The 13,190-nt window shown below is 47.9% G+C and overlaps 1 protein-coding gene across 1 annotated transcript in view; it reads left to right on the forward strand.

Moving 5' to 3' along the window:
• LOC131823260 (zinc finger protein 77-like) overlaps positions 1 to 11,260 on the forward strand; it is a 33,767-nt gene extending 22,507 nt beyond the window's left edge. Inside the window, exons 2-4 of the mRNA XM_059159378.1 lie at positions 2,374 to 2,500; positions 8,135 to 8,315; positions 8,729 to 11,260. Of these exons, the coding sequence (XP_059015361.1) occupies positions 2,374 to 2,500; positions 8,135 to 8,315; positions 8,729 to 10,007 (1,587 nt within the window). The 3' untranslated portion in view covers positions 10,008 to 11,260. The remainder of the gene's footprint in view (positions 1 to 2,373; positions 2,501 to 8,134; positions 8,316 to 8,728) is intronic.
• The last annotated feature ends 1,930 nt before the right edge of the window (positions 11,261 to 13,190 follow it).

A 13,190-nucleotide genomic window follows, 5' to 3' on the forward strand; every position in this document is an offset into this window, starting at 1 on the left:
CGGCTGCTCAGGTGTTAGGTGTGGGCTTTCCCCCGCTGCCCCTTTCCAGGGTGAGGCCGTCCCCTTTGTTCCTGGTTGGTTGAGTTCTCTTGTCAAGACAGGGTCGTGTGGTCCGTCAGATGGCTTCCTGGGTCCGTCGAAGTGATCATGGGGTTTTGGTTTTTATTCTGTTCATAAGGCTTATGACTGCAGTTGTGCTCCCTGAACCAGCCGCTTTATTTCCTATAACGGGAAAGACCTGCTGCTGATGCCCATTGGCCTGTCCCACCAAGGAGGGGTTGCAGCAGATGGGGGTAGTAAGCCCCGCTGCATCGTTTCCGGCAGTAGCCAGAGCCACACACCAGGTGGCCAAACCGGGTCATACAAGGAGAGGACTCACCGTTGGGACACATAGGAACGTGTCAAATAGGAATAGATCAAATGGCAGCTGAATATAAGGGAACAAAGAAATTAAGGGGTTGGTCTCTAAGAAGCGAGGCTGCTGAGAGTCAGCAGGCCTCAGGAGAGGGTCTGGCAGAGTACATACCCCGTCTGGAGTCACTTTGCAGGAGCTGCTGTTGCCAGCTGCGCCACGTGTTGGGAGTGGAGGGCTCAGGTGATGAAGTGGGAGAGAATAGGAAAGGCGTCCTTTGCCCACACGGGCACGCACAGCCCAGGACCTTCTGTTGTCTGTGGAGCACTAGGGTTAGACCAGCCGAAGGACTAAAAAGAGCAAGAGGGAGGAAAGGGGTAAGGGGGGAAATCCCTCACCCTTTTGGGCAAAGGCAGTCCATAGGGCGCTCCTTGGGCCTCTGGATGTTCTCAAGGAACAGTCCCAGCTGGAGGTCGTCACCGAGGGAAACTCCCACAAAATTCTTAAAGACTCTGGGGATGCAGTGTCAGAGCAAAGTGGCGCCATGAAGGACGTCAAACTAGGGCGGCCTGATCCCGTGGAGCTGGTGGCATGGGTGGGGGAATGTCGCGCTCTCCCTACCTGCAGAGACGACGCAACACACACACAGGTGGATGCACAAGCTCTTGTTTATTCCCTGGTGGATCTTTCTCCTCCCCTTGCGGGGAAGTTCCCTTGCCTTATATAGGGCATAACAGCCAATCATAGGGGTGTTCACATGAACAGGGAGTATACAGCCAATCACAGAGGTTTTCACGTGAACAGGAGGTATCTGGGGCTGGTAGGCAGTGGTGGCATACGGTCCTCATGTGACGAGCACGAGGTCACGTGTAGCCAGGGCGGATGTTTTTTAGGCTGTCCGTACTGCTCCAGTGCCATCTTAGGGGCGCGACCCGTGCCATCTTGGGGGCGTGACCCCGACAGGGAAAGAATTCACCCAAGACAGACCAAGAAGATATAAGTTTATTGAAGAAACCACAGGGGAGCAGCACACAGGACAGCGGAGGACAGTGTCTGCCTTGAGGTGGTACCAAGGAGCGAGAAATGGGGTGACCGTGAGGGAGTGTGTGATCCTATGGACTTTTCCCTGTTTTGGTAACTGTGCCTGGTTGGAGGAAGTCTGCTGGTTACTTAGGCCATTTGCAGGTAGTGACTTCATGAGCCGGTTAGCATTCAGCTGTGGTCGCTGTGGGCCGTTTGCCTTGATGCTTATTTTCCCGTTGCTCGAGCTTATTGCTGGAAAGCGGCCCCTACATTATGTTCCTGCCCTCTGTTAAAGTCACCCTGGGCTCTGTGGCCATCAGTCTCTCAGGGGCTCCTCTTTCTGGCGCGCTTCTGCTTGCATTCTGGGCACCGGGGTATATGGTCGAGGCCCTGCTGATTTCCGTGACTCTTCAGGAACTGGAACTCCTCTTATGCACTGCGTGTGCCAGGCCCCTGGGCCCTGTGTCCCTGCTCACTGTCCACCTAACCCAGGGACAGGGTGGTGTCTGCCTCTGCCGGGATAGAGGGGACTGTGCTAGGCTCCTTCACCTTGTTGCCTTCCAGTGAGAGCAGCACTGGAATCTGTGTGTTCACAGCATCCTGACATCTGGTTCCAGTTTTGGGGCTGACAAGGCAGTAACCGTCCTTGAGCAAGTCAAAGATGTGCCGTCCAGTTTCAGTGTGGTCTGAACGAGTATTTCACTTTTCATTCTTTCGCATACAACTGTGCTCAGATCTGCTCATTTTCAGTACAAATAGCCTATATTGGGGTGTATGTACGTCTGTATGAGCTGTCGTCGTCGCCCTCTGCTTTGGGGTCCCAGCCCTTCCCATCACTGAGGGCAGTGCCGTGGATGTGTTTGCGTGTTGTCACTTCCCGCATGGGTGTGACTTGGGTCCTAGGGTGGGATGCGGTTCCCCGTGTGTCGCCCCCACATCCTCCCTCACACACGGGTGAGGAGGGAGCGCTGCTACAACAGAACATGTGGATGTTCCAGGACGCGGTGGTCTTTGAGGATGTGGCTGTGAACTTCTCCCGGGAAGAGTGGGCTTTGCTGGATCATGGTCAGAGGCAGCTCTACAGAGATGTGATGCTGGAGACCTGCAGGAACCTGGCCTCCCTGGGTAAGCGTGGCTCCGCCCTGTCTCTAGAGTTGTAGGGAACGAGTTTTTCTTAGAAGTGTCTGATCTTCCTTGGGCCGAGGAATGGGAATATGCCGGAGGAGAGACAGACGTGGTCCAAGCCTTCTTGGAAACTACGGAGGGTCACATACCTTTTGGTGAAAACAGAGTTTCATGTGTTAAATCGACTCTTCTTTAATCTTGATCCAAGTCTGAGACTCCCTGCTTTTCTAAACGCGAATGTGGTCTCCAGGGTCCCGTTAGGGCAGGGAGTGTACTTTTCACTCCTATGAAAGTTACATGGGAGTTGCTATCTGTCAGGTTCGGTGACCTCACTCCAGTTAAACCCTCCCTTAATGAGAGGGAAGATGCCAGAGTAGGGGAATCCCGAGCTCACTAGCTCTGCTGGACATACTGAGGCAAGAACTGCTTGTGTTCTGACTCAGTCTCAAAATGATCTGAAGGCCGCCAGAACAGATCTTTTGCAGCTAGTCCCTGTGAAAAATCCTCATGGGAGAGGGTAGGTGGGGCAGAGATGTGGTTGGAAACCCAGCCCCAGTGCGGCTACATGGAAAACTGGATGGGCACTCCCAGGTAGATAGAAGCAAGGAAATGAGTCCCTACACCAGGCTTCTTGGCCCTGGGGACCACAGTGCAAAGACCAGGGCCTGGAACACCTGCCTTCGAAAATCAGTGGGTCTTAAGTTTGGGAGCTAAACCATCAGTGGGGCGATGGGACTGTTCCTTGAGAACGTCCAGAGATCAAAGGGGAGCCCTATGGACTGCCTTTGCCCCTTTACACCTTTCCTGCCTCTTTCTCTTTTTAGTCCTTTGGCTGGCCCATGCAGGAAGGATGGAGGACTATAGACAACCGACAGAGAGCACACTGTTACAGTTGGCTCAGGACGGAGCACAGACCTGCATGTTGAAATGTCCCTGCGTTATGTGTGAAGATTCATTGCCTAATTTTAGGGCACACACTGGAGGCCCAGAGAGCCGTCTAGGGACTGACATGTTGACGGGTGTCATTTGTCTTGCAGCCCGTCCCCCGGATAGCCAGCTGTATCTGGGAGCCGGTTCTGACCGGTCACATGTGCATTGCTTATACTGGTTCCCCCCACTCGGCACTGGTTCCCACTCACTCACCCCATCTAACCCACCTGTCCTGGAGGAACCCATCCAAAGTAGCTCCTGTCTAGCCACCCTTGGTGGCAGCCTCCCTTGGGACTGATGTCTTCCCCATTGGGACTCCTGTCCTGCCACCCCTGTTAGGCAACCCCAAGTGTGATGGCCGCCTCTCCAGCATGATTCCTGTCCCGTGATTGAAGGAGCTAACCACAGCGACCAGGGAGCCTATATTGTCCACATTCAGGCCTTTGGTCCCTTGGCCTCTCAGCTGCCTACTGCTGCCCACCTCTGCGCCCACAGCAGTCACCACGCATTGTTGCACACAGACATATTGAGGGTGACCCCCATTCATCAGTGCCCCAGCAAGGCTACAGCAGGACTTCTCAGCCAGCCATGCAGGGGTGCGAGCCCCACACAGTGTGCATGTAGCAGCTGGGTCTTAGCCGTGACAGGCGGCCACACAGGGCCCACAGCAGAACACTCCTGGAGCACCTGGTCCTGGTGGCCGGGGTATGCTGTGTTGGAGGGCACTGTAGCATGTCTTCTGGAAAGGTCATTGCTTTGAGGACTGGGAGATGTAGCTGACTGACTTAATACGTGCCAGCACAGGGAGAAGACAGAGGAATTTGTTGCAAAGAAAATAACAGGATAAAAGCACTGAAAATGACCTAAATCATAGAGAGCTAAGTCATCTACCAGATAGAAGAATTCAAGGTAGTGGTCATGTAGATACCGCCCAGGCTTGAGAGAAGAGTGGCTAGACACAGTGAGAACTACAACAAGGAGATAGAAAATATAAACAAGAACCAATCACAGCTAAGAAACCCCCTAACTGATATGAGGAATACCCTAGGGGGATCCATAGCACATTGGAGGACGCCCAGCAGCTCCCCGTGATCTGGAAGGTGAGGGAACGTAGGAAGCAATGAAGCCGAACAGCAGAATTACAGTAATGGTGAGAAATGAGTAACTGACGTATTAAGTTCAGGGACCTGTTGTGCACAGCAGTGATGAGAACATTTGCATCATGGGGGTCTACGGAGGAGAACAGAAGAAAGAGCAGAAACTTCTTTGAAGAAACTGTGGGTGAGGAGTTCTCAGATCTGGGCATGGAACAGATACTCAAGTCTGGGAGGTTCAGCAGGGCCAAATGGGAAGAACAAAAGGAGGTGCACACCCACATTTACAATAAAATGGAGAAAAAAGGAAATATGAAGAGATTATCTGAAACCAGCTGGAGAAACTCTCAACTACAAGGGAAACGCCATAAGGCTGTTAGCTGATTATTCAGGAGAAGTCCCAGGGCAGTAGGAAGTGGCTCAGAGCTTCTGGCTCAGGTCGGCTCTCTGCTCAGAGTGTAGTCAACTCCTTTTTCCTCTGTCCCTCAACCAGCTGCTGCTCTCTGGTTCTCTCTCTCCCATTCTCTCTCAAATAAGTAAATCTTAAATAACACAAAACCAAACAAAAAACATTTTACAAACTAGTAAGAAGTACATGCTTCTCAGTAATTACTTTCAATGTAGACAGACTAGACGCTCCAATGAAAAGACATACATTGACTGAATGATAAAAAAAAAAATGAACCCTGTGTCGTCTGCCTAAAAGTGAGACACAATATGAACTGAAAGTCAAGTGAACTAAAATAGATTCTCCACGCAAATAGAAGGGGGGTAAAAGGTAGAGCTAGAGTACTTACATGAGATACAGTAGAGGTCACAATGAAGACTGTGACAAGACAGAGACTGCCATGACATGATGATAGACAGATTAGACACGAGCAGTTGGACAGTTGAATATAATGGGAACCAATGGGAACGCTTAAATATAGAAAGCAAATATTAGGAGAAATAGAGGCAGAAAGTGACGATAGTAAATAATTGTAGGAGGATTTAGCACTCCACTAACGTGCCGGCATAGAACGCCCAGACTGAAAATCAGTAAAGAGTGGATTCCAGTAACATCGCACCAGGTGGACATAGTGAACTTTCCATTCCAAATGGCAGAATTCATGTTCTTTTCAAGGACACACAGAACATTCTCCAGGATAGTTTGTGTGTTAGACCACAAAACGAGTCTCAGTAAATTTATGACTACTGTGATCCTATGAGGCATGTTTTTGAAGAATGGCAGCATGAAATTACAAGTCAGTAAGAAGAACAGGAAGCCGCTTAGGATGCCTGGCTGGCTCAGTTGGTGAAAGGTCTGCCTCCCACGTGGGTCACGGTCCCATGCTCAGTGGGGAACCTGCTTCTCCCTCTGCCTGTGGCTTCCCCTGCTTGTGCCCCCTCTCTACTCACTCTGACAGATAAATTTAAAAAATGTTTATCAGGGGTGCCTGGTTGGCTCAGTGGGTTGAAGCCTCTGCCTTCGGCTCAGGTCATGATCCCGGGGTCCTGAGATCAAGTCCCACGTGGGGCTCACTGTTCAGCGGTGAGCCTGCTTCCTCCCTCTCACTCTGCCTGCCTTTCTGTCTACTTGTGATCTCTCTCTGTCAAATAAATAAATAAAATCTTTTAACAAAAATCTTTACCAAAAAAATAAAAATAAGCAAATACATGTTGAGGCCAAACAGCATGCTACTTATACCAGTGGGTCAACAGAGAAGGTCAGGGAGGAATCACAAAATACTTGGAGCCAAAGAACAATGAGTGGATGATGGAACATCTTTGTCCCGAGCAGCACAAGCTGGTAAGAGAGATGTGGACCGGGTGCCTGGGGGGATCAATGGGTTAAACCTTTGCCTTCAGCTCAGGTTATGGTCTCAGGGTCCTGGGATCAAGTCCCACATCAGGCTCTCTGGTCGGTGGGGAGCCTGCTTCCCCCTTTCTCCTTGCCTGCCTCTCTCCTTGTGATCTCTCTCTCTCTGTCAGATAAATAAAATCTTTAAAAGAAAATAATCAGGGAAGTCAAAATCGAATCAGCAGTGACATACCACCTTATGGCAGCCAGGTTGGCTGTATAAGGACAAGGACAACAGGACAACAAGTGCTGGTGAGAATGTGGAGAAAAGGAAACTCATCTTTGCTGGTGGGAAGGTAAATTGGTGCAGCCCACATGGAAAGCAGTACGGAGTTTCTACAGAACACCACAGAAGGACCGTATCGTCCAATTCTGCTTCTGGGCATTTACCCACACCAAAAACACTGACGTTCATCGTAGCGTTACTTGCAGTACTCAAGATACGGAAGGAACCCGCACATCCGTCAGTGGGAGAACTGGATAATGAACATGTGGAAAACGCATATAAGGGACGATTGCCCCACCGTGGAAGAGGGATGACGTCTTCCCGTTGGTGAATATGTGGATGGAACTAGCGGGTTTTCTTCCACGTAAATAAGTCAGAGAGACAAACACCATATTTTACTTGTGTGTGGAATCTAAATAACAAAGTGAATGAACAAATAACAGGAAGTAGAAACAGACTTAAAACTATCAAGAAGAAATTGGTGTTTGTGCCACTGGAGGGTACGGAGGGAGAGGAGAAATAGATGAAGGGGATTGAGTGGTCCAGAGCGGCACTTACCGAAGGTGCGAATGAATGGAGGAGGGCACTGTTGCGTGGGGCACTGGGTGTGGGGTAGAAACAGTGAATGTTGGAACACACACACACACACACACACACACACAAAACTAAATGTGGGAATGGAAAGTACAGCAGAGGGAATACAGTCACAACATTGTATTAGTTTTCCATAGTGACAGATTTTAATTACACTTAATGTGTCAAGAATTTTGTGATGCGGATGATTGTTGAAACACCATGTTGGGACCGGACCATAAAATGAGTGGTCACTATGCTTCCAGCAAGAAGAAGAAGAAAAAGTCCACACTTAACCATCAGCAATGAACTCGAAGAATAAAGAGCCCATCTTCCAGACTGCTTGTGGCCCTTCAAATCCTCCCCTCTGCTGGGCTGTTCGAGGGGAGCTCTTGGCAGCCACACCCACGTCCGACCTCCCAGTGGCAGCTGGGGCAGTGCAGGCAGGCTCCCCCGATGGCCTCGGTGCCTTCAGAACGGTCCAGCAGCCCTCCGTCGGAGAAGGGAGAAGGGAACAGCATTTGTGCATGTCCGTTAGAAACGGGACTCCGTCCTTGTGCTGAGAAGGGTGATTTTGTCATTCCCCTGGCCTCCTGTCAGACATTTCATCCATCCTTGCCCACGGGGCAAGCCTTTCTGTGTTCCTTTGTAGAAGTAGGGTGTGAAGCTATGTATCTTGCCCAGTTCCTTTCTACTTTTCTGATAATACTTCCCTCCACATTAGTCGCCATGGATTTTGAAGTATTTCTGAGTAAACAGGCTGCCCTACATAGACTTTTCCTCTTACTGCCAAAGTCCCAAATCACTAGGGTCCTGAGGATTTTTCTTTGGTTACTTATCTGTTTTTCCTGATGAACCTCGTTTCCATTTCGGGATCAGTGTATGACTAGAAATCAACTTATGGCCTGTTTTCTTACCTTCAAACATCAGGTCATTCCCCCAAAATTGAATTTTGCTCCTAATTTTTGCAGTTGATACAAGTCAGAATAAAAGGAGTGCATCAAGGCCTCAGCGGAATGTTCTGCAGAATGAGCTCCCCAGTGAAGGCAAGACCATCTTATTTGCAAGAAATGATTCGTGTTCTGTTTTTGGAGCAAACTGGAAATTTCCTAATGGTGGAAATCAGACCCAAACCGAGGAAAGGTGTTTGAGGTAAGTCACACTCATACAGGAGAAGGAGGGGCTCAGGGCAGACAGTGAGAGTAACTTGAGATCATAGCATCGCTGAGAGCACACCTCAGTAATTGTATGATCCAAACTTTCACATGAAATAGTTTTAATGAATGCATTCTAGATACTGAACATCTGAAAACTAATTCAGTTGGAAATAATGGTGAGAAAACCAACATCTGAGAAACCTAAAGTGTTCTGACAGTATTTCAGTCTTCAGCCAGTACATTAAGCTTGTTTCACTGTTACCATGGAGACAGTGCCACAAACACAGCCATTCACTGAAGACGGCCATTATGTAGTCAAGTAGTCATTAATATGGGTCAGTAGATAATTAATAAAGAGATCAGTTAAAATGATTATTCCATAACAGTGTGCCTTCCCATTTTGAGCAGAGGTCATTTGGTGGAGCGGGTCTGTGAAAGCAGTGAAGATAATCGACGTAGAGAAACCAGAAGGCAGATGACAAGTCTTACCGTGCATGAGGATCGTCCTACTGCAGACAAGTCCTGTTGCTACGCCAAGTGTAGAGAAGCCTTCACAGATGGTTCTTTCCCTGAGAATCCACAAAGATCCTACCCTGGACACAAACCTAGTCCCCGTGAGGAACGTGGGTCGGCCTGCAGCTGTGTCTCGGGCCCCAGCCCTCACGTGGACCCAGGCCCTGGAGAGAAACCTTATGAACCTCAGGACACTGGGGGAGCTTCGAAGAGAGACTTGAAGAGTCGCGGTAGTAAAAAATCTTTAGAGTGCAAGAAATGTGGAAAAACTTTCACTTGCAGGTCGGCTTTTCGGGGTCATGTGAAGGATCACTGTGGACAGAGAGTGTATGCGTGTGACGTGTGTGGGAAAGTCTTCACGTATCAGTCTTACCTTACACGTCACATGATTACTCACACTGGGGAGAGACCCTATGAATGTGTAGAGTGTGGGAAAACTTTCCAGAAGTGTGGACATTTTAATCGTCACATGGCCACCCACAGTACCGTGAAACCTTATGAATGTAACCGGTGTGGCAGATCCTTCCGGGATAACGCAGACCTGCGAATCCATATGAGGACGCACACTGGGGAAAGACCCTATGAATGTCAGCAGTGTGGGAAGGCCTTCAGATATATGGGAAATCTGCGGGAACATATGCCAACACACACGGGCGAGAGACGGTATGAATGTCAGCAGTGTGGGGTGGCCTTCAAGTATAACTCAGGCCTGCGAGAACACATGCGGAAGCACACTGGAGAGAGACCCTATAAGTGTCAGCACTGTGAAAGAACCTTCATTCGTCACTACACACTTGTAGTACATACTGCGAGAAGGCACACTGAGGGTGGGCACTTGGAATGTAAGGAGTGTGGTGAAAATTTCAGAAAGCATCGACCTTTTGAACATCACATGGCCACACACGATATCCTGAAACCCTATGAATGTAAGGAGTGTGGCTCAGCCTTCAGGCGCCACAGAGACCTACAGGTACATACGAGGACACACACTGGGGAAAGACCTTTCAAATGTGAGCTGTGTGGGAAAGCCTTTAAGTCTCCTGCAAACCTTCGAGCACATATGAGGACACACACTGGTGAAAGCCCTTGCAAGTGTGAGCAGTGTGGGAAAACCTTCTCGACTCCTGGAAACCTGCGAGCTCATATGAGGACACACAGTGGAGAACGACCTTGAAAATGTCAGCAGTGTGGGAAAGTCTTCACCTCTCCTGGAAACCTACAAGTGTCACCACTGTGGCAAAGCCTTCAGGAGTCCATTGTGCCTAGAAGCACACACGTGGACACAGGGGAGAGACCTCGTAAGCACAGAGAGTGGGAAAGCTTTCAGTCGGCCTCAGTGTTTTCAAGATCATTTGAAAATGCAAAACACAGTTAAATTCTATGAATGCAAGGAGTGTGGGAAAGCATACAAGTTTCCCTCATCCCTTCGAGAGCATATGAAGACACACACTGGGGAGAGAACTTCACCGGTCACTACTCCCTTCAGGAACATGTGAGGAATCACAGTGGACGGTGACTTTTTGTGAATCTATGGTCTCTGGTAAGACATTCTAGTATCACACCGAACTGCAAGTATCTGTGATGACACTCACTAGACGGGAATTGTGTGAATGTCCACGCTGTGGGAAAGCCTTCAGGTGCCCCTCTAATCTTCGGGGATGCTTGTGAGAGCACAGTGATGTGAAACCCTGTGAAGTTAAGAACCATGGAAAACATTCCAGTATTTCCTCAATCTGGGACCACAGACACTGCGGGAAAGCATTTAATCTCCCTAAAATCGTTTTTTAAATGAGAGCCAATATACTGGAGACAAACCCGAATGGACACAGTTTGGGGAACACTTCCCGTACAGAACGTCATGTATTTTGTTCGTGACAGTTGTGGCAAGACAGAAATCATTTCATTGTTACAAACATGGCTTTGTTTTTTTTTTTTTTTTTTGCAAGTGCCTTTTCCATGATAGAGATGTGAAGTGTCTTAATTTCTAGTTCCTGTTGCTGATACGAACACTCATGGTGGTGAGTGACCTTTCTCCTCTACATCTGTACGACATACATTTTGTTGTGTCAGACTTGAAGTAATCACCTGGTTATGTAAAACACATTTTTTTTCCTCCCATTACAATGTCTTTTAGACTCAGGTTGATAAGAATGTGTTTGTGGGAGGGGTGTGTATGTGTACAACTTTATATAATTTTAGAAAAAAGAAAAAGAAAAAAACTTGAAGTTCATATTCCAAAACTTTCCCAATCTGTGATCATCACATGAGACTTTTTGATTGTCGAAAGTTCTTTTCTGTTTTCTATTGCTAATAGTGGAATTTCCTGACTCTGAATCACCTCTGTATTTTCAGTCTTCATTATTGAAACATATTTTCACCTAAATTTTCTCCTTTTATTGAGGAGAAATAAAAATTATTGTTAAATTTTTTGTGTTGTTTTTATCTCTTCTGAGAGTTATTTTTGGTGTCTTTGGTTTATTTTGTTCCAATATGACTTGGAGGAATGTGCTTTTTGACCAATGCTCAGGATTGCTTGTTTTTTTTTTTTTTCCCCGCCACTAGTGATGGCGGTGGGAATATCTGTGAAGTACTTTCTTCTTAACCTCAGAGCCAGTCTGGTGTGCACAGTGCCAGTAATAGCAGCCAGAACTCCTGCCAAAATACAGCATAACATACATTTTAGGCATGGGAGCCTCTTCGTTTTATTGACATTGGATGTAACAACATTTCATGGTTTCCATAATATTCCACAGTCCTGAAGTACCCCAGTCGCATACCAATTGGACTAGTGTTTGTGCTTTTACCCTTGGCAAAAAGAGAGAGTGTAACGCACCCTGTTGGGTTGGACATCAAACGGAATAGTATTACTGTCTCAGACCTTCAAAAGAATTTGCAGGGTGCTTGGACAACTAGGTCGGTGGATCGTGGAACTCTGAGTCTTGCCATTGTGGTTTAGAGCCCCACATTGTGTGTAGAGATCATGTAAAATAAGTAGTCATCAAATAACATCTTACAAAGAGAAAGGATTCCCAGAAGCACACCCAAGATAATGTTTACTACCTTCATGCTTTTTAAAATACCCACCAGTAAACTATGAAAAGTCTTTTTTCCTTAGAAGAGTGACCCGTAATGCCACCGGGACGCAAAACATGATGTGTCTGCATTAAGGATGAGGGGTTTTGTCTGGATCCCAGTGTGGTCTGGTTCCAAGATCAGATACCCTACGTGTTTATCTTGAGTTTGAGCAAACTTTAATTTTTGGAGACTTTATGTGCCTTTAAAACTAAAAGTTTCAACAAGTAGATGATGCCTTCCATTGAAAGGCAGAGAATGAAATTGTCTCCATAGTGTGTCAAAGTAGAGATGCAGAAGATTGTCCGCCATCCAGAGCTTCCTTAGGGGTCCATGGAAAGTACAGAAGACTCTGCAGTTCCCTGCGGCATGACTGTCTGTGGGTATTATCCAAGTGGAAGCAAAACCTTGCTACACTTACCAGCTGGAATCCCAAATCCAGTGCATAGGTGAGTTACGATGGAAAATTCCCTCTAGTGGCAATGGATGTCCGTGGTCCGTGGGGTTAGAAATAATAGTGTGGAGGCAGGAACATGTTATTTAATTGCTGAGAGGTCCTGGATAGATGTCCATTGCCAACCATTGGGTTTTCTCACCAGGAAGACAGTGTTACATGGAGTAGTGCTGGGAGATCATGAGACACTAACGCTTTTAATCTTCTATCATGGGCTTGATGCCTGAAGTGCATCTTTATAGACTATTGTCTCATTCTCCCAAGAGATTTTGAAAAATACAGTTTTATCTTTATGAGGCCTACTGTGGGTTCTGCCAATCTCAGCTGAACGTGTTGCCCATAAAAAATAAGGATAGCAGATCCAGTAGGAACAGACCCCATGGCGCCATCAGAGACGGAACGTGCAGAAGAGGCCAGGAGGTCGTTCACTTCTCCTGGTTGATCGTTTTGATCACTGCTGCCCAGTTCTGGAATTATGGGCCCATTTGGAGGGAACCAGATTCTGGCATTTATTTTTCTAAGGAACGTCAGGTGCACACATGAAGAGAGGAGAAGCAACAGAGGGGAAGAAGGTGAGTATCTCTCCAAGGGCCCAGAAAAGAAGAGGCTGAGAGGCAGGAAGCGACCTGTGGAGATGTTTTGAAGAGGGCTCACTGTTGGAGCTGTTTCAGTCCTTGTAGGCCGGGGTTTTGTGTGAGGAAGTTGGCCCCCAGGAGGGTAGTTCTGGTGTCAAGGGCAGAGACTCATTCCCAATGTGCAGATGGTCCCACCAGTTGTTTAAAAGGGACCCCTGGGAACAGCCCCCACAGTTCCTTAGAGCCCTGGTTTGGG

The sequence above is a fragment of the Mustela lutreola genome, chromosome 2, assembly GCF_030435805.1.
Source record: "Mustela lutreola isolate mMusLut2 chromosome 2, mMusLut2.pri, whole genome shotgun sequence".
Lineage (NCBI taxonomy): Eukaryota > Metazoa > Chordata > Mammalia > Carnivora > Mustelidae > Mustela > Mustela lutreola.